The sequence below is a fragment of the Centruroides vittatus genome, unplaced genomic scaffold (assembly GCF_030686945.1).
Source record: "Centruroides vittatus isolate TY-2023 unplaced genomic scaffold, ASM3068694v2 scaffold_386, whole genome shotgun sequence".
NCBI classification, from domain to species: domain Eukaryota; kingdom Metazoa; phylum Arthropoda; class Arachnida; order Scorpiones; family Buthidae; genus Centruroides; species Centruroides vittatus.
Window position 1 is genome coordinate 8469210 of NW_027122706.1, and position 23407 is coordinate 8492616.

The 23407-nt window shown below is 29.0% G+C and overlaps 1 protein-coding gene across 6 annotated transcripts in view; it reads left to right on the forward strand.

The window, feature by feature from the left end:
* Positions 1–23407, forward strand: part of LOC136988851 (intermembrane lipid transfer protein VPS13A-like) — a 368680-nt gene that overhangs the window by 127531 nt on the left and 217742 nt on the right. For all 6 annotated transcript variants that reach the window (XM_067286838.1, XM_067286837.1, XM_067286842.1 and 3 more), the window contains 6 exons: positions 2667–2793; positions 8377–8679; positions 12032–12105; positions 12186–12328; positions 15444–15637; positions 20320–20426. In XM_067286838.1, coding sequence (XP_067142939.1) covers positions 2667–2793; positions 8377–8679; positions 12032–12105; positions 12186–12328; positions 15444–15637; positions 20320–20426 — 948 coding nt within the window. The remainder of the gene's footprint in view (positions 1–2666; positions 2794–8376; positions 8680–12031; positions 12106–12185; positions 12329–15443; positions 15638–20319; positions 20427–23407) is intronic.

The following is a 23407-nucleotide window of genomic DNA, read 5'->3' on the forward strand; positions in this document are numbered from 1 at the left end:
ATGACAAAGCTAGGCTGAAATAATCAAACTCTTCATATGGTTTTTGTGTTATAGTGTTTGATTTATATAACTACAAAGATTATCTCATGTAAGGATTGTTTATTCATCTACTGTACACAATTTAAAAAAATTTTTCAAATATGTTAGATTGGTCACTTAGTGCGATAAACCTTTGTAAGTATAAATGAAATACTATAATATAATATAATAAAAGGATTAAAAGTATGAAATAATTTAATAATTTTAACCTTTGTTGTTGTTACTTTTTACCCGAACAACGCTAGTCTCATCTGCTAGATTTTAATAAATCAAATTGTAATAAATCCATGAAAAACAAATCTACAGTAAACTATAAATTAAATGCTTCATTTATAGAATATTAGCAAAATAAAAAAAATAATATATTTAATTTAAATCTTTTTGAACTAAGAGTTCGTTTTCAGCAAATGACAAAATTTTTAAGACAAAAATTTAAATTATAATGTTAAGAATTACTGAGAAGAACATTCTTAGTTTCTGTCAAATAACAGCTTACACTTATAATGTATTTTTATTGAGATTTTACTTGAATTTTTTGAGTTTTTTAAAATGTTGAATATTCTATGACATATTAGTAAATTTGTCTGCCAATAGTAAATGCTTAGTAAAGTATTTATAAAACTAAACAAAATAACTATTAAGTACAATACTTTTCTTTATTCAAGCTTTTCAATCATGTTAAACAATTTTCTTCAGAAAAAATTACAGTCTAAAGGATCATTTAAGTCAATTTAAAATGTTTGAATAAAGAAATTTTACTGTATTAGATAGCTTTAGAGTTGCTAAATTAATTTAGTATTTGAAATCACAGTATTGTATGTTTAAAAAAAAATGATATTGGAACTAATTGCTGTCAATATTATGCTATTTAAAAATTACTGAAATTAAATAATAAAACAATTTCATAAAAGAGCAAAGAAGCACTCAAATTCAGTACTCGAACATTTTCGGCCACTAGTTTATCGGTCCTCTTCAGGAAATGTTTCTTTGCTGGAAATTTTGTGTTAAGGTGTGATTCTCTGCATGTATAGTTCCAGTTTACTTGTACAGTTGTAGTTTTTTGTAAGTTTCTCCATTTTCTTAAAGCCACAATGTTGATGTTTTCTTTCAAATTTTTTTTCAAATGCATAAATTTTCCCTTATCCTAAAATTTTTATTTTTGTCTTCGCATATTACTTTTATCAATGTTTTCTCTGCTAGTCTTATATTAATTTGTTAACATTAACTGATATTTTTTTCTGTTTTGTAATCTTACTTCTGAATTCATTTCTTACATCTTAATTATTTTTGTATTTTATGCTATCTTACAAGTGTTACATATATTCTTGATTAGTAAGATTAAAGTGCTCTGTACCATTTAATAATCTTTGAAGCAGTCAGAATAGAAAAAAATTTTTTTTTTATATTAAAGTAAAAATTATTATTTTGTTAAATTTTATTTGAATTTAATGCTTCCTTTTAAAATGGAATTTTTAACTGCTAAACTGTTAAAAATACAATTTCTGGAAATAGAAATAATTAAATTATTGAAATTTTGAATTTGTTACAACTTCCTATTTACTAAATCCTGAGATATTTTTACAATCTTTTACGATGTTTATATAGATCATTATGTAGTTAAAATTATTTATTTTGTTAATAAATAAATTGATACTAAAAGTTGAAAGATGGAACACTTTTTGAGAACTTTGTATGGAATATTTTTTGAAAGACATTCTTTCTAAAAAGTATTCCAAATTGAAAAGTTCAGCTAAAAAAATCTTTGATAAAAAGCCTGATACTAGCCCCTGAAAGAGCCAAAAACATTTGCTTTACATATATATTGAAATTTCTGAAAACATGCTAAAAGAAAAAAATTAAATACCTTCTAAAACCGATAACCGGTGCGAACTATTTTTTTAAATGGCGAACGTTTTCATTGCCCCTCCTGGGCTCTTCCTCAGGCCAATTCTGGATTTGATAATCGAACAGCATAAAAAATGGAACGTGTTCCGTAATTTAAACGATCGAGTACGTTGGGCAACCGCGTGCCGTTCCAAATATTTAAATTTTCTTTTATTCCGTTTGGGAACGATGTGCGCCTCCTATGATAAATACGCGTGACGTCAACTGATTTACGGCCTTTCTTCTAATAAAAACTGCCAAGCAGTGGAGAGTTTCCTTTCTTCCTTGAAATTAATACATGTTGTTGTGCGATCGGCTTTATAAATTTCAATTTCCTCCAGAGTTCTCAGATGTTCTTGATGTTGGGTGGTGCGGATCACCTTTGCCTCGTTAAAATTCGGTGTTATGCTAAAAGGTCAGTTTATTATCAATTTATTTATGTATAAATTGATTTAGCTAGAAAGAATAAGTTTTTATTTGTTAATAAATACTATCGAGTAGTTGCATTTATGAACATTTATATAATTGAATGTAATAAAACATTTTGGCAAAATACATGATACAGTACATTTTATTAACTAAAATATTCTATATAAGATACCTGTAAGATTGCTATGTGTAATTTACAGTTTTATTTTTTAATAATTATTGCATGAGATAAAAAATTGAATATAAGAATATATTAAAAAACTAATAATTATCTGATAGAAATAATTAGTTAATGAATATTCAATTTTTTTTAGGATATTCAACAATGCAAATTAGAATTAAAAGCATGTGAATTAAAAAAGATAAAATCTTTAATAACATCAGATGCATCATCTAAAATTGTCAAAGATTCTAAATCTTCAACAGAAAATTCAATAACTGGTAATATTTATTATTTAAAAAGTTATTTTTGTTGCATGAATGTAAATTAAATTATATTAAAAGGTATTTTCTAACAAATCTAAGAAAGATAATACATTAAAAAAATGTAAAGTAATTTAATAATAATATTTTATAATTAATAATTATTGATTTAATTGTATTAATGAAGAAATGCTACAGGATTTATAGTATTTTATTATTCTAAATTTCTTTAAGAAATTATAATAACCTATTTTTATTATTAATTCTAATGATAAAATATATTTTGAAAATTATCATTCATTTGCATAAATAAAATTTAATTATTTATATTTTTTTAATTTATATGTGTATATCATTGCATAATTTTATTTGACAACTTTGTTTTCTTATATCATAATAGGATGGAAGTAAGTGTTTTTGTCTTTTCCGTGATTCCTTAGTAAGGTCTGATGAGATTTGCATGTTTTTCCAATCTTCCAATAGATTTTGTTGTTTTCTTGTTATAAAAGCAGTAAAAATCTGGTCTCAGATCTGCTTGTTGCTAAATGTTAATCTTATGACTGGGTTAATTGATTTGGTTATTTGAATTATGTCTAGCACATCTTCTTGTGATACATTATGTAAGTTTAGTAAGGAATTGATAAATTTATGAATTTCTAATTTGGAAATATTTTTTGAAATAGGTAATTATGCAATATTATATTGTTGTAGTGAAGTTCGTTAATCAAAGCATCCATTTTGTATTGCATGAGTTCTTTTTCTGTTTTTAAATTGTCTATTTGCTGTTTTAGGTTATCAATTTGACTTTCCATTTTTTGGAACTGTTCTTTATTTTTACATCTACTTCCATGAATTAAATCCAAGTCTTCTTTTATGGAAGCCATTTGGGTAGAAAGTTTATCATTAGAGGTATTTATCAGTTCCAAGATTTTATACCATAAAGCTGTTGTTGAAATGTCTTGTTGAGTCTCTTGAGTTAGTCAGTGAGATTGGACAAAATGCATTAGACTCATCTGGAGAATTCTGTAGACTTTGTGATATTGTATCCATATGAGAATCTTTGATTGCTGAGGATGATTCTAAATCTTTGTCCACATGTAGATTAAAGTCTGTTATAAGCTTAGGGTGCAACTATGTAGATGTGAGTGAGTGAATTTTCCAAGTGAATGAGAATACATGGTGAGAAGAAGCAAGACACGATAAATATCAAATCCTGTCAGATAAGTGCGAGAACCAGAAATTCACTCTTGCCAGCGATATTTCTTGCTTCTTGTTTGTGAATGGTTTTCCTTTGCGAGAACTATATCGTTCACAACCTCTCACTCGCTACTAAATTCACGTCTGTATAGTTGCACTGTTAGAGTTATATGAACTTGGTTGATCCTTTTTACTTCCCAGTTTGGTATGGTTTAATGGAGGTCTACCACATTTAACTGGTGAATGTTGCATTTTAATCAATTTTTAGTATTTCTTTAAAAGATGATAATGTATGTTTAGTTTTAAATACTTTTTAGTTAATTTGGTTTGGTTAAAAATGATAAATACACCAGTTTCTTGTTTCTTGTTGAAGTGCGAAGAGAAAGTCACTAGCAGTCCTAGCAGTCAAGACCCTAATTTATATGTATATTACTAAAAGCAAATTAGAATCTATATTTATAAATAAGTGCATATATCTAATTTTACTTATTTCTATTTAAAATTTACATTGTCTTTACTTTTAAATATATCAAATAATTAATGTCTTTTATTATTTTGTTATTTGAAATTTCCTTGAAAAAATTTTTTCTTATCAAGTCATTGGATATTATAATAGTTTTAAGTTAAATGTTAAGAATTTATAATTGCATTTTCAATTAATTTTTTGAAATTATTAATGAAATGTCTTATTTCTGTTGAAGTTTGATCTCTAACATGTTCATTGTAGCCATAAAAAAAGAAAAACAATACAATACATTGAATGTTTTTTTTTGTTTTATAACTTTTTTGAGTATTTATGTTTATATAAAATCATCCCCATTAATCAAATGTGATTTGTTACTGAAAACAACTCAAATATTGGAAATTTGGATACCAAGAAGTTTTTCCAGTATTTCTTAAGGAAAAAAATCGAACTTATTCCTGATCCACACAAAATGCCAATTTTTCCAAGTGCACTAAAACACTACAAAACATCTTACCACCAATTCATTCATAATTATTCTTGATATTAGACATTACAGACTTCAATTACTTTACTAATGAACATTTAATGAGGTCAGTTCATTTTCATATTCAACCAAAGATCAAAAGAGTTAGAAGTTAGTCAATAATTGTTCACATATTAAAAATAAAATGAATGTTAATTGGTTAATTTCTAACTCTTAACTATTGATCTTTGTTGTGAATATATGGCTGTAAAGTATATATTTTACAGCCATATTCACAACCAAGGATCAATAACAAGTGAGCCTAGTGAGCCTTTTCTAATGAACAGTTAAGAATAAGCTTGTAAGATTTCACTGAAATTTTGTGATAAAAAAACACTTTAAAATAATCTTTAAAGTCCAGTAACCAAATTTTTTAATGTAAAAAATTTTTTGAGAAATGTTTTTGACTTTACTCAAGGTCTATTTCAGATCTTTAAATTGAATATATTCCAAATTGGAGTACTCAAAATAACTTTTTAAAATATTTAAAAAAAAATTGGAACACAAACGTAATGATATATAACAACAAAAATTAAACGTTGGTAAATATAAATTTGTTAAAATATATAATATCACAAATACACTTTAAAGGTTTTTTAAAGTGTGTTTGTGATTCCAGTATTGAGAAGAAGGTAATTTTAATTTTGTGATAAAAGCTGGCAACATGTCCACTTGGTAAGCGGGAGTTGCAGGTTCAAGTCCCGCTTTGGGCCAATTCTTTTCTTCCAATTTATTCTAAATTAATTAATTAGATATTAATTTTAATACAAGATGGTACCTAACGCCACACTCTAGTGCCAAATTCATTTTTAATTTATAATTATTATATCCAAATTTAGCCTGGTCATTTATGGCAGTTGTGGGAGTATATTTAAATCACTAAACTTCACAAGTGTAGTAGAACACAGACAAAATACCACTGAAACAAGAAGAGATGCTAAGAATGGCATTGTCCCTACTTCCTGCTTTTGCTATAGATACTTTTGAATTTTTTACAAATGCATTTTGAAGAAATTTTTATACCAGAATTATACAATTCAGATATCACATTGGATACTAAAGAAAATCTTCCATTGTAGCAGGAAATTTGATACTGCAATATAGCTGTATTTCAAATGAGAAACAAGATGCCCTGTACCTTTTAAAGTTTCTGTTTTCAATGGAAAAGTACAAATTTATATTAAATCTTTTACTCTTTGCAGGGTGGCAACTATTATGTAACTATAGTAATAATAAACAAAATAACAAAACTAATTTAATTTTAGATGTACAGTATTTTGGATATTGTAAAGAAAATTGTAAAGTATTGTAAACAAAGTTGTAAACAGAGAGGAAACAAAAGAAACATTGACCTTGTCAATTGGATCCACATGTGGTCGGGTGATAGACCACTTGCCAGATGTAAAGTGTTGACTTGTAAACAAGTGGGTCAGTTATTGGCGAGCATAGATGTAAGCTTAACAAATAAAAATGAATAACGAACCTACTGGAACTGGTATAATAAAGAGAAAACAACACCTTTCTTAAATTCCAGCAAAAGTTTAACTATATAAAAACGTTTTCAACTGATTTCATCAGTCTTCTTCAGTTACTTGAACAAAAAAACAAAAAGAACGAACCAAATTCAAATTTACAAAATCACGAGAATGGAAAGAATTCTCGTGATTGCGCAGACTATGCAAAAACGATGTACCGTAAAAACGGTAAAAAATGCAAATTCTTGACAAAAAAATGCAGATTCTTGACAAACTATATATAATATCACAATCCTACGCTATCCAATGAACGATTTCCAAGCAGACGATAGCCCATCTGCGTCCCTGTGGTTGATGCAATGGGATGTTAATTGTGCCCTATATATTTCTAATTTCTCCAAGTGTCTAACGGCCTGTTTAGATCTAGTGGCTTTTATGATGGAAGCACTATCCCAGTGTACCGTGATCTCCTGTTGCTTAGCAAATGCTGCTAGGACTGTGCTGTCAACTGTCCTCTTAACCGATTGCTTATGCTCTTTTATTCTTTGCTGTAAACCACGCAAGGTGGCCCCAATGTACACTAGATCGGATTTAAAACGTTGGTCCCTGATTGGAATTGAGTACACTCCTGTTAGCTCATTTGGTTTCTCTTTCCTCTTATCATTCCTTAACAGACGGTATACTGTCGGGTTGCGTCTATATATTATGCGTAAGTTCCTTTCTTTGGATACCTTCTTAACAATACTTTTAATTAACGGAATATAGTCCATGACCACTGTTTTTTTCTGTTCAGTTCTGTGTTGTTGATGTTTACGTTTCTATATATCCGTAATTAGACGGTTCACTACCCTTCTCTGATACCCAAACTGTGTTGCTACGCTTCTTACGTACTCCAACTCCCTGTACGTGTCGCAAATATTTGAGCAATGTGTGTAAGCTCGTTGTATCCATGCTCGTAAAGCCGCTAATTTAAACTGTTCAGGATCCACGGAGTTTCTGGGTATGATGCTAGGTTGATATACTGGTTTCCTGAAGATATTCGTCTGTATATCCCCATCCTTACATGTGATCGTCAAGTCCAAGAAGTTAACCCTAAAGCTTAACTCTCATCTGATAAAAGCGGACCTGAGTGAAAGCTGTTCATACAAGGAAGATTTGTAATTGGTTGGAAGTTTCTGTCTAGGAAATCTTTAAATTGCGGAGCAAATGGGAGAGGAAGGGAGAGAAAGGCAAGAGACTGGTAACACGGAAGTCTCAGACACTTGGAAAGCCTGCTGAGTTTAGGGAGAGCATACTCCTCTGGTAACTATCTCAGGAATGGGTGAATGCTGAGACTGGACAAACCATGCAGTTGAGCCACTCCACAGGCTGACTGAGGCTTCTTCAGAGTCTAATAGTTCCCGAAAGCCAATCTATACATGAGGCACCACCTTTCTGTATCCTGTATCTATCTACTGTGTTTTCCCACCTGTATATTCTATATATATATATATATATATATATAGAGAGAGAGAATATACAGGTGGGAAAGGAAAACACAGTACATAGTTTATATTTACATATATATATCTTGAATGTGGAGGTGTGCTTTCCATGAACCTGGATCAAACTATATCGAGTCGTGACAAATATGGCAAACCAACTCAACGAGACAGAGGGAACAAACTTCACTAAAATATTGAATTTAAAATTAACATTTTTAGTGGAAAATTGCTTTTAAGCAGCAATCTCCATGAAAATATTTCAAAAACAACTAACTAATAAAATTGAAGTATTAGATTTGTCTTATTTAAAATATTTAAATATGAGAAAATAGTTAATTGTCTTCTCATAATTAAGTAATATACAAAATAACAACTATATTTATTAATTTTATGTCATTTAATATCTCATTATTATATTATAATGCGTTATACAAAATAAAATTTTATTTTTAATAGGGTCTGTTGAACGTTATTATTCATCTTCTGATCATTCAGATGAAGAACCTGAAGAATGGGCAAGAAAAGTTGATTTACCAGGATTTGATGATAATATTTCTCCAAGTAACAGCATCAATATTCTTTTACGATTTCTTATCGGAGAAGTGGTAGTTCATTTAGCTCGTTCAAGTGATCATATAGATAAACCATATTTAATGTTAAGAACTGAAAAGTTGTGTGTTGATGTTGCATTAATGGAATTTGGTCCAGCTCTTCAAGCAAGCTTGGGAAGAATACAATTGGTTGATAAATTACATACAGGTATAAATTAATAATTTTGTAATATTATTATAAAATATTCAAGTCCATTATTTCTTAATTTGATATTTATGAATATTCATAGAAAGTAATAATTTTTACATAAAAAAATATTTATAAAATTTAACAATGGAATTGACTATTTTGCAAGTTAAAAAGGCTATATTTAAAAAGTTAAAGATTAAAATACTTTAAAAAACTTCTAAAAATAACAATGAAAAATTCTTCTTCTCTATCATTACTTTATTTAATTATTTAAAACTAAATATTTGCATAGACTACACCTTTCTTCTAAAAGGAACTAGGTTTATTAATTTAACATTACCTCCAAATGCATTTCAACCTGACTATAACAGGGCCTCTCTGTGGATATAACATCACAATCCATAGCATTGTTTGAATCACATAATTAAATTTACTATTTTAAATACAACTGAATTGCTGATTCAGGATACCATTCAAAGTTATTCTGAACAATTCTTTACTCTGCTTCCTGGATTGAGGATGGACTTTCTCAATTGAAGGTTTGTCATGATCACACTTTCTTCTTTTATAATTGAGAGAATTGTTTATGTTGTAGCTTTTTTAGCAGAATGAAAGAAGAAGAATAACAGAATTTGATACTTTGAACGATATTTGAAAACAAATCTGTTGAAAACAAATGACCTTCTTCTCAATAACTGGAATGAATTACAAAGCACAATCAATGAAACCTTTAACATTCAGTAACAAAATTTAATGTGAAACTTGACAAACATTTTCAATCTTAATCAAGATCTGCATCATGTTGAAAACAAATTTTTTTTAAATTTTATGGTTGAAAACAAATCTAAAATGAGATTTGTTTTCAATCATATGTCTTCTGTTGCATATGTTAATTGCCAAAATGTTCACATTGTATGTTAGAGTGTGTGCAATTTACACTAGGATTAGCATTATTTCATGGAATTTTGCTTTTTTTTAGACCAGATGGTTCTCTGTTTTAAAAATGGATTTGCAGAAAAACATGTTAATTATTCAACATTGACATCCAAATTTATTACTAATAATAAAGAATGAATCCCAGATTTATTGTTATAAAATTAAATTTTACATACTTGTAAGTATGTAAAATTTAATTTTTAACTCAGATTCAGTAAAACTGGAATTTCCTTCCAACTGTTTTTTTTTTTTTTTTTTTTTTGTCAATACAATACCTTTATAATCTTTTCTAAACATATCACAGAGCTAATGTCTTTAGACGTTCCTTCATCTTGTTCCTAGCAAAATGTAGTGAATTCATGTTGATTGGCCAATATCATTACAACAACAAAAAATGCCTGTTTCACCGTACACACTTTACACACTTTGTTTGTGTTTCAGACCATTTGGTCCCTCATCACAGGTTTACAGCCACCATATGCTAAAACAAGATTTAAAAAAAAGTTGCAATAATGCTATAATAATTCTCCATACAATAATACTACAGTAGAAACTCTGTTATCCGGACCTCTATTATCTGGATTTTCGATTATCTGGATTGTTCAACATAAACAAAAATTGTACGAATTTGCTGATTTGCATTTGGCAAATTGCGACGCTGTTTATGTACGTACATGATGGAATGCATGGAACAAAATTTTGAAAAGACCATTAGTAAATTCCAGTAACAGTAGAAAATGGTATAGGAGACATTGCGGAAGCAATAGCACAAATTTCAATATGTGCAGAATGTGACGAAGAAGATGTAACTGAGTGGTTAAATTGTGATGCGAATGATTCTGGATTCCAAATTTTGAATGATGAGAAAATAATTAAAGAATTATCTATCTCAGATGAACAAGGTTGAGAAGACGAAGAGATTTGCGAAGTAAGAGATATTGGTCCTACATATTCTGAAGCTTTTCAGTGCTTAGATGTCGCCATGAAGTGGTTTGAGAGCTAAGAAGAGTGTAACTCAGAACAACTTATATGTCTTAAAAGTATTCGCGATTTAGCAGCTTCAAAAAGAACAGCTAGCTTTAAACAAAAATCGTTAATTGAATTTCTTAATAAAAAATAATTTAATATTGAAGCTATATGTAAATCTAGACAAATAAAAATTATTCATACTATATGCACTGTCAATTATTATTTTTTCGATTATCTGGAGTTTTCTTTATATGGACTACCTTCATCCCCAATTAGTCCAGATAATAGAGGTTCTACTGTATTAAAATGACTTGCATTATTTTGGTCACTAATAACATCGAAATATAAAAATAACATAAAAATCCATATCATATCTCCAATCCTGTATATATAAATCAATAATTTTAAAAGATACATAGTTAAAAAGGGGGGTTGTGAAAACATTTTCTTAAAACTAACATATCCATCGCTTTCCTTTGCCTGGGCTATTATTGTATTTCTAAGTTTGTTTCCTCTATAAATATGTCAACCTGCCACTCCTGTTGATAACACTGTCCCAGGACATAGGTATAATAAGTCCTAATAATATGATCTGTCCTAGTAGACATTTAAATAATAAAATTGTATAATAAGGACACAAAGGCTTAAGAATTAAAACCAGATGGTTCTTTAAGATTTATGAGACTTTACAAAGATTTGTAATCTTTACAAAATAGTAAAATAGGCTGATGATGGTTTTCCACACAGCATTGTAGGACTTCTCATGGATTGTGGTGTGGCAAATGAAAAAGATATTCTGTATGATAAGAAAAAGTAAGACAGAGATAGGAAATAAATCACAACCAGAAAAATCATTGTTCTTAATAATTGCAGTGAAAGGCAATAAACTGACTGATAGCAACTGTCATGAGCACACTGTAACACTAACAAAGCAAACCATAGCACAAATGCGTATAGCAAGAGGCACTCATCAGGCAACAATATCAAGATTCCTGATGAATCAAGATGGAACACATCTATGGGATTTTAAAAATGTCAAGTATTTTACAAGACACACCATAAATGTACACCTAGATTTATGATGTGTCTTGTAAAATACTTGACATTTTTAAAATTATAATGTTAAAGAGTATAAAGCTTTTGTTATACTCTTGATAGTGTTTATGCAATAGTTTTATAAAATATCATATGCAGCTAAATTAAATTTTGTTTATTAAAGTTATTTAATATAAGCATTGTGCAATGTCAATGTTAATAAAGAAGTTTTTGCTTTTTATGCTGTCAGTGTTTTTACTCAAAAATCAGCATTTTTCTACCAACGTCCCAGCTATTTCTCATTTTAAAAGTTGGCAAGTGAATGCAGATTAAACTAAAATTAAAAGTTTATACTTAATTTGTTTACATAAACTAATTATATAAAGTTATTTTTAAATTTGTTTAATTGCATTTACAAAAATATTTATAGGTTCATCAGGAGAATACTTAGAATTGATTAGTTCAAAACATACATCTGATATGATCACAATTTTATATCGCAAGGTAAGTTGCAATAAACACATTTTTGATATTCTTTTAAATTGATTTTTGTTTTTAATTTTTGCAATATATTTGTTTTTTAGGTACTTGCTAACTGTCCTGAATTTAAAAGTCATTTTCATCAAGTTGAACATTCTTTAGTAATTGACATTACAACATTATACATAAATTTTCATCGTGAAGCATTTGTAACATTGGGAAAATTCTTACAATATGTGCTCACAAAGTTAGTTTTAAAGTATTTTTTAACAATGTTATTTTATTTAATTATTATGCAAATATAGTTATAAGTAATAAATTGTCTTTCAGTTGATCAACATATTTTAAAATTATATTATTAATGTGATGAATCTGTGTTCCGGGACACGGTGGTGTCATTCCTGACAGGGCATTGAAGAGGTGCCGATTCTCCAGTCACATTAATTTAATAATTTATTTATTCCAATTAAATTATTTAATGAATATTATAAGTTTTAATATTTTAATTTTTGTAAATGAAAATAATTTCTTTTATGTATTATATTTTACTAAAATCAAAAATAAGATGCTTTTTCTTATATTTAATTTTTTCTTTAACTATCAGAATTGAAGAAATTCGAATATGTAACAGTACATTTAATATGTTCACTTTTTTGTACTTTTTATAAGTAAAGATTTATTTAAATTATTTAATTTTTTTACTGCATCATTTTTTCTGGTATTACTATATAAATGAATAAATGAAGATCTGTAATAAATCTTTTATATCATAATTATATTAAAACTTGGATCTTATTACAAGTACTGATTCTGATTTGATGCATTTTAATGTATAAGGTTTCAGTTATATTTTTAATAATTTCCAATTATTTATAAAGAATTTACTGTTTAAATCAAATCTTGCCACTTCAATATACTTCATTATTTTATTACATTTATAAAAATATTCACTTTCATTTTTATATAAATGTAATGTATTTTTCACCAATTCTAGATTGCTACATTATTTTAAAAACACAGTTTATAGTTATATATGTTTAAATATAATCTATATTTGAAGATATACACAATTGTATATATTTTCAAATATATTTTATAACAATTTCAATTTTTTTTTATAACAAGATTTAGAAAAAACATAAATGTTCTGTAGGTGTTCTAATAATTTTAAAAATGTGATAAATTATGAAAAATGATTTCTTCAATGAAGTAGAATACTTCAGTTGCATGCATGAAATAACTAGATTGAAACATTTAAAATTTATTTGATAATTTATATGGTATTTTAATTTTTTAATTTATTTTTATTTGATGATATTTGTATGAGATATACCAATTATTTGTAAAAATTTATTTTTATATACAAATTACATTCATTACATTCTATACTTTTAAAGATAGAATCCTGATCATTTAATTGTTTGTTTATCTGTTTGTGTAGTTAATAATTTATTTATCAGTTTATGAGGAAAATATTTAGATAAGCTGTGAAGTTGAAGTTTCATATGTAAATTGAATGGCCATTGTTTGTTGAGATTATTTGAATAGTAACAACCAGTTTTTGAATGCTATTATTCAGATAATTTCTTGAAAATAATTCATACATTTTTTCTGAAATAAGATAACCTAATTTTTATTGTTATGAAGTAAATTTGAACATATAGCTATAATCTTTCATTATAAAGACTACATTTTCTGTAATTCATCCTCTAATATCTGAATCTGAACTAAAATTCAGAGAGAACAGAAACTACAAACATGTAATTCATAAGCCAGAAGCTGAGATAAAACTATGAAGTCTGGTAAGGATGCTTTTTTAAGGGACTTGTCATCTGGATTGAAAAGCCCTGTCAGAAGGGCAAACACCTGATTTGTGCTTACTATAGAGCAAGAAAGGTTTTTGCATGCAGCAAGGAATTTGAAAAATACAGAGATTACCATCAGGATATGAATGGCATCTATTTTGAAAAATATTTTTTTAAGTTGCTTCCAAAATTCTCATTATGTGATTGTAATGGACCATGCATTATACCACAGTGTAAGGTCAGAAAATATCCCTACAAGTCTATGGAAGAAAGATGACATTAGAAAAGAGCTCATAGAGAAGGACATACGTTGGCAGCCAACAACTGAAGCCTGAACTGATGCTTTTAGTACAAAGAAAGAAGCATAGATACATTTGCTATTAAATAGATGTCATATCTGCTGCTGCAGCCTGTGAAATACTTTGATTTTCATTATATCATACCAAACTAAACCCAGTGAGTTGGCTTGGAGTCATATAAAAAGGATATGTGGCATGGGATAATACTATGTTTAGACTGTCCAATGTGAAAAAATTATTCAAAGAAGAAGTAAGTGAAATTACTCTCAAGAGGTGGAAATCTCTTGTCCAACATGTCATCAAGGAGATGAAGTTTTGGGAACTGCATGTTCTTCAAGAAAGCAATAATCCTTCCTCTCTAATAATTTATTTGTAGTCAGATTCTGACAGTGTACTGAGTAGTATTTACATACTGTCAGACAATGAGTAAAAGTATACCCACCTTTAAAGGCCTTTTTCAAGCCCAATAATTTCTGATTTACTATGTACAAATCATAATTAAAACAACATAAAATCCTTACAAATTAAATTAAATAATAAATAACAAAAACACTAAAATAAAAAGTAACAGCTTTGGATAATTAGCTCTCCCATGCTTCCAGTTTACTATACGGAAACAAAAATATTTGAACAGAAATTAGCTGATTTTGTAGTGGAAGGGTATACATTCAAGAAACATGGCTTTGTTTTTTTATCCTGAGAGTATAATTTCAAAACAGCTTATTTGCTAACATCAGTTTATTGACAATAACAACCCCTTGTTATTGCATCTTTTATAACCACCCAAAGTTTATTGGCCTCATTTTGGAGCATCTTGTAGATAATCAAATATTAATTTTAATAAAACTAGTACATTTGAAATTTTATTTTAAACTTTGTTTTTTCTCTGTTTTATTTTTTTTTTCTGACCAAATTTGGAACGTCAACCAAAATATTATTTTTTATTATATTTGTACACTGTATGCTAAAAAGAATCCACTATTAATTTGTTTAATTTTATTCAACAGAAATATAAAATTAAAATATTAATAAAATTATTTAACTTCATAACTGATCAGAATTCTTCGATAGTATTTGTTTATCCTAATCAATAATCTAAATTGCTATTTTTTTATTTTTAAAATAAATGTATTTGTCACTTCATCTTTTTATAATTCAGTCTGTGAAAAAATAGTTTAGCCTGTCTTTTATTTTTAGAGTAAAATATTCTCAATTTTTTAATATATTTTTTAAATGAAACTTTTTTCTGAATATCTAGGATAATGCCAAAAGATTCTGCACTGAAAACACTTTTACCAGAAATTCCATCACCTAATATTCTGATGCTGAATGAAGAAAATGATCCTCCAGTTCCTTCTGGTGCTACAAAATTTAGTATTTCAGCAAGGGTTGATACTATACAGATAAAGCTATGTGATACAGATATGGAATTAGCTGATTTGAAAATTGCAGGTAAAATATATTTATGATACTGATGATAATTCATCTGCAATCACATGCAGTTTTTTCCCCTGATGTGATTGCAAGAATAAGGCAATAATTTTCCATTGATTTTTCTTGTGTAATTATGCTGCACATAATTGCTGTTCCTCAAATTTGATTGTTCTGAAAAATTCTGTAATGTGTATTATCTGCATGTGCCAAATTTCAACATCATACATTGTTTTGTTTACAGAAAGTGTCTTTGACCCTTCTCCCATAGCAAGCTCTTCAAACTTTGCAATAGTGTAGACTAATGTGAAATAAGTTCAGCTGGAAATAAATGATGGAAGGGTTAGTTGTTTCTTATAAGGACCAGAAAATGATTTTTCTGTATTTTTTGGGCACAATATAAAGCCATGAAAACATAAATTGTTGAAGGTCACAGTGCTCTTAGCTACATTAGAGACAAGCACTCAAGATTGTAGAAAGTTGTAGATCATGCATATCATTACGTTAAGCATAGCTGACAAACATCCGTGATGCCACTACTACTTCTTTCAGTAAGCATGAGACACATCCATGACATAAGTCAGAAAATATGACATTAGAGTAGAAAATTGTGCCTTATACATGCAATTACATGACAATAATGAAAAATTGTATGAGATCATGTGTAAGGTGGCCACAGGTTATATAGCTCTTCATCAAAAAGTTTTACAAAAAGATTGATCATTATAATCTTTGGCAAATAAAGAATGTATCCAATTTTTGATTTTGGAGAAATCTATACTATCAGGTAAAAGTTTAAGAATTCTTAAACTTTTATCTGATAGAAATCTGGCATGATAAAATTATAATTTCTTTCATAATCTATACTAATTTTTGTTAACAAATAGTCTAGAGCAGGGTGTTCAACCCGTGGGCCGTGGACTGCATGTAGCCCAAGGCAAGATCCAATGCGGCCCAATAAACATTAAACAAAACTGACAACTTTTTAATTTTTTTTTATTTATTTATTTCAATGGCATAAACTAAAAAAGAAGTTTCAGAGAGTCGTAAACCTTTATACATATTTTATTTTTGAGTGGAAAGGAAATATTTTCAAATACTTTGAAATGTGTGAATGAGGAAGGAATACTAAATAAAGCTGGGGTTGTGACTCAAAGGATTATAGACGCAAATTCGAGGAAAGGCCAAAAGATAAAAAGTAGTGAGAAAGGTTAAATAAATCTTCTGTTATGCAAATATTGATTTTTAATTTTCAAATCTTCCTCACTTCTTTCTTTTGTCCTTTCTCTCTTTTCTCCTCATTTGGGTCTATAATTCTTCGAGTCCCAACTCCAGTTTTATTTAGTATTCCTCCCAGCATTGCAAGATTTGGCTACCCTTTTTTTAGTTTGACATAAAAATATCATTTGGCACATTTGCTACTTTTTGGACTATATATTATTTATAAAGTCATGGAGTTTTGGGCCATAAGTATATATAATATACTTGTGGCCCAAAACTCCATGACTTCTTCCGATGTGGCCCAGAGAAACAAAAAGGTTGGACACCCCTGGTCTAGAGAAAGTCTATTTAATTTAATCTTTGTTTAAAGTGAAAGTAAATTAGTTACACTCATTCCTTCCAATAGAATTTTTCAAAACAGTTGCCTAAGCTAGAGACTTTTTGTTAAAGCAGCAGATAATGGTATTAACTGAAGTAATATTATTTTGTAATAATAATAATTTTTAATTTGTTCATAACTGGTATATACAAAGAACTAATGTAGCTAATGGCTTTTCTGCTTTCTTTTGTTTTGACAGAACTTATGGAGAAGTTATAATTTACTTTAACCTCTTAGTAATGACCTGAAACTTTCAGTACACTATTACTGACATGCGTCCCAAGGACCATGGTTGGGAAAGTTGTTAATAATGGACACAATAGATATTTAACATGTATTTATTTAATTCACTTGCATTGTCTAAAGCTTATGTCATCCATTACAACATGAAATTTCTGTTTTGTGGCACTGATTTTAAAAAATATTAAAAATAAAAGTATGTTTGAGTTTCAGAAAGAAAATGTGGAGGGCTAGAAAAACTATCCTAAAATAAAAACTTATCATCAGAATTACAATCTGTTTGTTGTAAATTATTTGCAAAGGTTAGTTCAAAAATTATTGCCAAAAAGAACATAAATATAAATGAAGAAAATTCTTGCATGGGGTTCATCCAGTGTTTCTTTCAAACAGTTTGCTTCAGGAGAGGCATTTCAGAGGTTTAGGTCAGGGTATATATATTTTAATGTATATACACTGTCCCTAAACCTATTTTTGAAGCTGATATACAATAAAATATATATTAGTTTCAAAAATATTTACTATTGTATTGTTTCTCCAGTTTTGTCTGAGTGAATGGCTTTGAAAAAATAATGACATTCAATGAGATACATCTGTTGATTGACTTGAAATGCAAATCATATCAGAAACAAGAAACATTCCAGAATACTTATGGGCATTCAAGGAAAACTGTAATCAGAAAAACTGACTCACTATGAAACATGTATGCACTGACCAGTGCCAGGAAAAGTCAACATAATCATTAATGTGCAGTCTGGGACCATGCTTATCATAGAGGAAAAATATCTAATCTCTTCTGAAACATTAAATCTACAGAATGTCACAGGTATGGACATGACTTGAAGCTACTGAGGTGTTGGCCTTATCCACATACTGAGAAAGAAAGAAAACAGGATTGTAAAACTGAATGATGTTCCAGGGTAGCACATATTCTGTCATGCAACTGAACACAAAATATGTAATGGAATTTTGAATTGTGCAGTGGGAATCCTATATTTGTGCAGTAATTAACTGTTCAATTCTGTGTTTATAAGTATTTCTTTCTTCTAGTTATGTTAAAGTTAAAATATTTACTGAAATTCCAAAGTGTACAGTAAAACATATCCAAAATGGAAACTGAATAAAAAGGAAAACAGCCTAATTGGAAAAAATTCCACAGAACAGAGTAATTTCCATATTGAAAAGGAACCTGTTTAAAATGGAAACCCATTAAACCAGAAAAATTATTTTGTACCATACAATTCTGGTTTATACTGGATTTACTGTATATTTTATTTAATGCATGAATAGAGCTATGGAAGAAATGTTAGTAGCATTTATTATTTGAATTGAATATATACACTAGATATTTTTTATGCAGCTGCAACATCAATATTATAATTTAACTATAATCCACAATCACACCACACTTATTGTATAATAAATTATATCACATGCAGGCACACAGTTCACACTGCTCATGTCTAATGATTAAGATTGAATGGTGATTGAAATTAACAAATAATTATACAGATACAAGATTTCTGTTATTGTCCTTATTTTCCAATTATGTCTTTTAAAACATATTAATACTAGGATTTATTGACTTGGCCAAAACAAAATTGATATTTATGCAGTAGAAAAAATATTTTAGAATAAGGTCTGTCCTAGGGACCACATGTCAGTACCTAATGGTTAAGATTAACTTTTAAACTGACAACTGTTGGCTAACAATTGCAATTTACCATGTTTTTTCTGTTTCTATGCAATTATATTTTATTGTAAGGAAGATCACTTAACCAATATATTGTTAAAAATGTAGCAGCAAGTTTTGTAATTTTTCCAGCCTGTTGTGAGATTTTATTAAAAATATAACTTTTATTATTATTTATTTGTATACCTCTAAAAGTTGGAGATTATTTGGTAGTAATTGAATACAGAAAAAATGGCACAATATACCACCACATTTTTAAGAATCCTATACTTCAAATGAGAATAGAAACAAAATGAAACAAATTTTATTAAAATCAGGCAATGGATTACTCAGTTATCAGAGTGTTTTCTGCTCACCAGCAGAAAAACAGTGTGATAACTCAGATAACAGAAAACGTCATTCTATTCTGTACATAGATAACAGAAAACATCATTCTATTCATTGTCACTTTTTAAAGTTATTAATTACTGTCTTAGAACTATACTTGTATTGCCCAACAGATTAATTTTGATGCAATATTTAAATTATTCTTCCATCTCTTTATCTTCTGAGTACTAGACAATCCAATAGAGTATACAGTATATAACTATAAATTTCATTATATCTTATATAGATAATGTGAGTTCTAGTTATTTAAAATTTGTTGTTTATGTATTTAAATAGAATGGCTGTTTATCTGTCTTCTACACACTTCTGAAATGATATGCACCCATATTTTACTGACCTTTCTCAGGAAAATATACCGTATTCTCGCAGATTGTCCGTCGTGTTAGTCTATTCAGGGGAGATCATGAAATCAGATATTTCAGTATGGTAAAAACTGGCATACTGGTTTAGTGATGACTATGGATTCTGATATCTTGTTGAATGGGATACTTGGGTAGAAAGGTAGATGAGATTTTGGCCACAAAACTTTCAATTAGCACAGCACTCACCCTTGACTAATGATGGGTGGTTAATAAATAATCAAAGACGTTAATACATTAAGGCATTGATATTAACTTTCAATATATATAATTATATAATTATATATATATATATATATTTATTTATGTTAAAATTAACTTAAAATCAATTTAATAATTTTTAATTTATAAGTATATTTCTTAGAAAATCTTAATCTTGTCTCCAATGTAATAAATGCTGGAAAATTAATAAATAATACTTTTATAGGCTTTGAATGTGATTATGTTTTGAAAGCCAATGAAAGAATCATTCTAAGAATTGATTTAACAGATCTTTCAGTAGAAGATCTTATGGAATCTACTCTGTATTCTAAGGTAAAAAATATATTACATTGTATTACATTTTTATATTTAGTATAATATAAAGTATAAGTGGATTTATTTTTGCAAACAAATATTAATATTTTTATTTTATAAAATAAAAAATTAAAATAAAAGAAATAAGAACTACATTTATTATATGATATTTTATAAATTTATGATGAAATTTTAATAAAAAACATATGTATCATAATTTGCAGCATCTGCTTGTTGTGTGGTGTGCTACCAATTGTTCCATCCAAGCCAGCCCTTGCTTCTGAGTGGTGCAATTGGTAGCATACTGCATGACAAGCAGAGGCTGTGGGTTTAAGCCCCACCCTGGGTCAGTTATTTTCTTCCAGAAGGTTCTAAATTGTATCATAATTGATGTTTAAATTTATTGCTTGTATGTTTTGGAAAGGGAATGTGTAAATGTGTGTTTAATGTTAATATACAGTATGTAATTATATTAAATGTATGAAGTAATATATTTAAATATTAAGAAAGGACTTATATTAGTATTGATATTTTGAAATTAACGAAGTTAAGTTAAATATTTAAAGCAATCTTTATTAAATCACAGCATAGTCTAGTGGTAAGAACTAATTGACAATTGGCTATGAAAATTGATATTGGTAAAGCTAAAAGATGTTTGATTTTTACTGAGGTTTTTGAAATATTGTTAGTTTTGTGTGAAATACCATTAAATACATCACAATAAAAATCAGATTATATATTTGGTTTTAATCTCTGCACACAAAGCTAGAACTAATTTAAAATCGTAAGCACAAAAAACCTTTCACACGCTGTTTCTAGCAAACAAATTAGTGAGCACAAACGTTTTCGGCCGTTTTAAAAGGCCTTCTTCAGGTGCACTGAGGACAGTTGGAAAGTCGGATAGCAAATGTTTACGTGACGTCATTGTTTATGAAGGGTTTCCTCTTACAAGTGACGTCTTAGCAGAGAAGGTTTAAACGAAATTGACCTTGGAAAATATTTTAAGATTAGCCAAGCTGCGTGAACTATTGTCGAAGATATGCGAATTGTGAAAGGCGGAAAAAAGGAAAAGAAATAGAAAGAAAAAGGGAAAAAAGAAACCTGATAAATTTAGAAACTGCACGAGAGAACGAAACGGACAAGGAGAGGGTGGACCGGCCTATTTAATTAAGGGGGTTATCGAGGAGTGACCGCCAGGCAGGGGAGAGCGAATCTGCATCCCTGCTGTTAATGCAGTTTCCTTTGAGGGACTCAGTAAAGATTTCTATAGCTTCGATTGTTCTAAGTTTGCTAGAGTCAAGAATAGGAACGGTAATCCTAGCATCTTCCCATTCGGCCGTTATACTGGGTTCGCTTGCGAACTGGGCTAAGGTGGAATTAAATTTTTTGTTGCGCGCGTCGTACCTATGCTCAGCTATCCTTTTGGTAAGCGATCTGTTGGTTGATCCTATGTAGGTTAATTTATTGCTTGGCTAAACTCTATTGTCCACCAGCGGAACAGAGTAAACCCCTGGAATCCTGGCTTTGCTGCATTTATCCTTGTTATTTGTTAGAAGCTTATAAATCGAAAGTGGCTTGTACAAGCGCAGCCCTACGATTTATAAGCTTCTAACAAATAACAAGGATAAATGCAGCAAAGCCAGGATTCCAGGGGTTTACTCTGTTCCGCTGGTGGACAATAGAGTTTAGCCAAGCAATAAATTAACCTACATAGGATCAACCAACAGATCGCTTACCAAAAGGATAGCTGAGCATAGGTACGACGCGCGCAACAAAAAATTTAATTCCACCTTAGCCCAGTTCACAAGCGAACCCAGTATAACGGCCGAATAGGAAGATGCTAGGATTACCGTTCCTATTCTTGACTCTAGCAAACTTAGAACAATCGAAGCTATAGAAATCTTTACTGAGTCCCTCAAAGGAAACTGCATTAACAGCAGGGATGCAGATTCGCTCTCCCCTGCCTGGCGGTCACTCCTCGATAACCCCCTTAATTAAATAGGCCGGTCCACCCTCTCCTTGTCCGTTTCGTTCTCTCGTGCAGTTTCTAAATTTATCAGGTTTCTTTTTTCCCTTTTTCTTTCTATTTCTTTTCCTTTTTTCCGCCTTTCACAATTCGCATATCTTCGACAATAGTTCACGCAGCTTGGCTAATCTTAAAATATTTTCCAAGGTCAATTTCGTTTAAACCTTCTCTGCTAAGACGTCACTTGTAAGAGGAAACCCTTCATAAACAATGACGTCACGTAAACATTTGCTATCCGACTTTCCAACTGTCCTCAGTGCACCTGAAGAAGGCCTTTTAAAACGGCCGAAAACGTTTGTGCTCACTAATTTGTTTGCTAGAAACAGCGTGTGAAAGGTTTTTTGTGCTTACGATATTTGGTTTTGTTTATTATCTGTGTTGTGATAAAACACTACTTTTAATAATACTGAAATAAATGTTTTCTTGTATGACAGATTAGCTGTTTTTTTGATGCTTTTATCTGATTACACATTTTTTCTTATAACAATTCAAGTTCATAGAGAAACAAATATAGTGAGATTGCAATTATGTTTCTTCAGTTTGTTTTGTTACAAAATTGTTATGGCATTATATATAAACATAGTATTTATTCATCTCTAATATAATTAATTATCTGCAAATGCAAATACTTAAATGCTAGAAAGTATTCAAATATTTGAGATCTCAAATATCCTGTTGATAAAAAGAATTTGATCACAAGGTTAACATAGTCTAAAAAAATTCAGATTTCAGATAATCTTTGTGATATTGATTATGAAATGATTGAAATATATAAATATGATATATAAATGACTTGTTATATTTATAATTCAAAACAATGAAGGAAAATCCACATTATGTGATCCTGTTTTAATATAAATAAGTTTTCTCTCATTCTTTTTACTTTGTTAACCTAGTATGGTCACGAAAATAACTTTTTTTTTTGAGAATATGTTTTAAAATGAATTGAAAACTTGAAAGCTGTATTAAAATG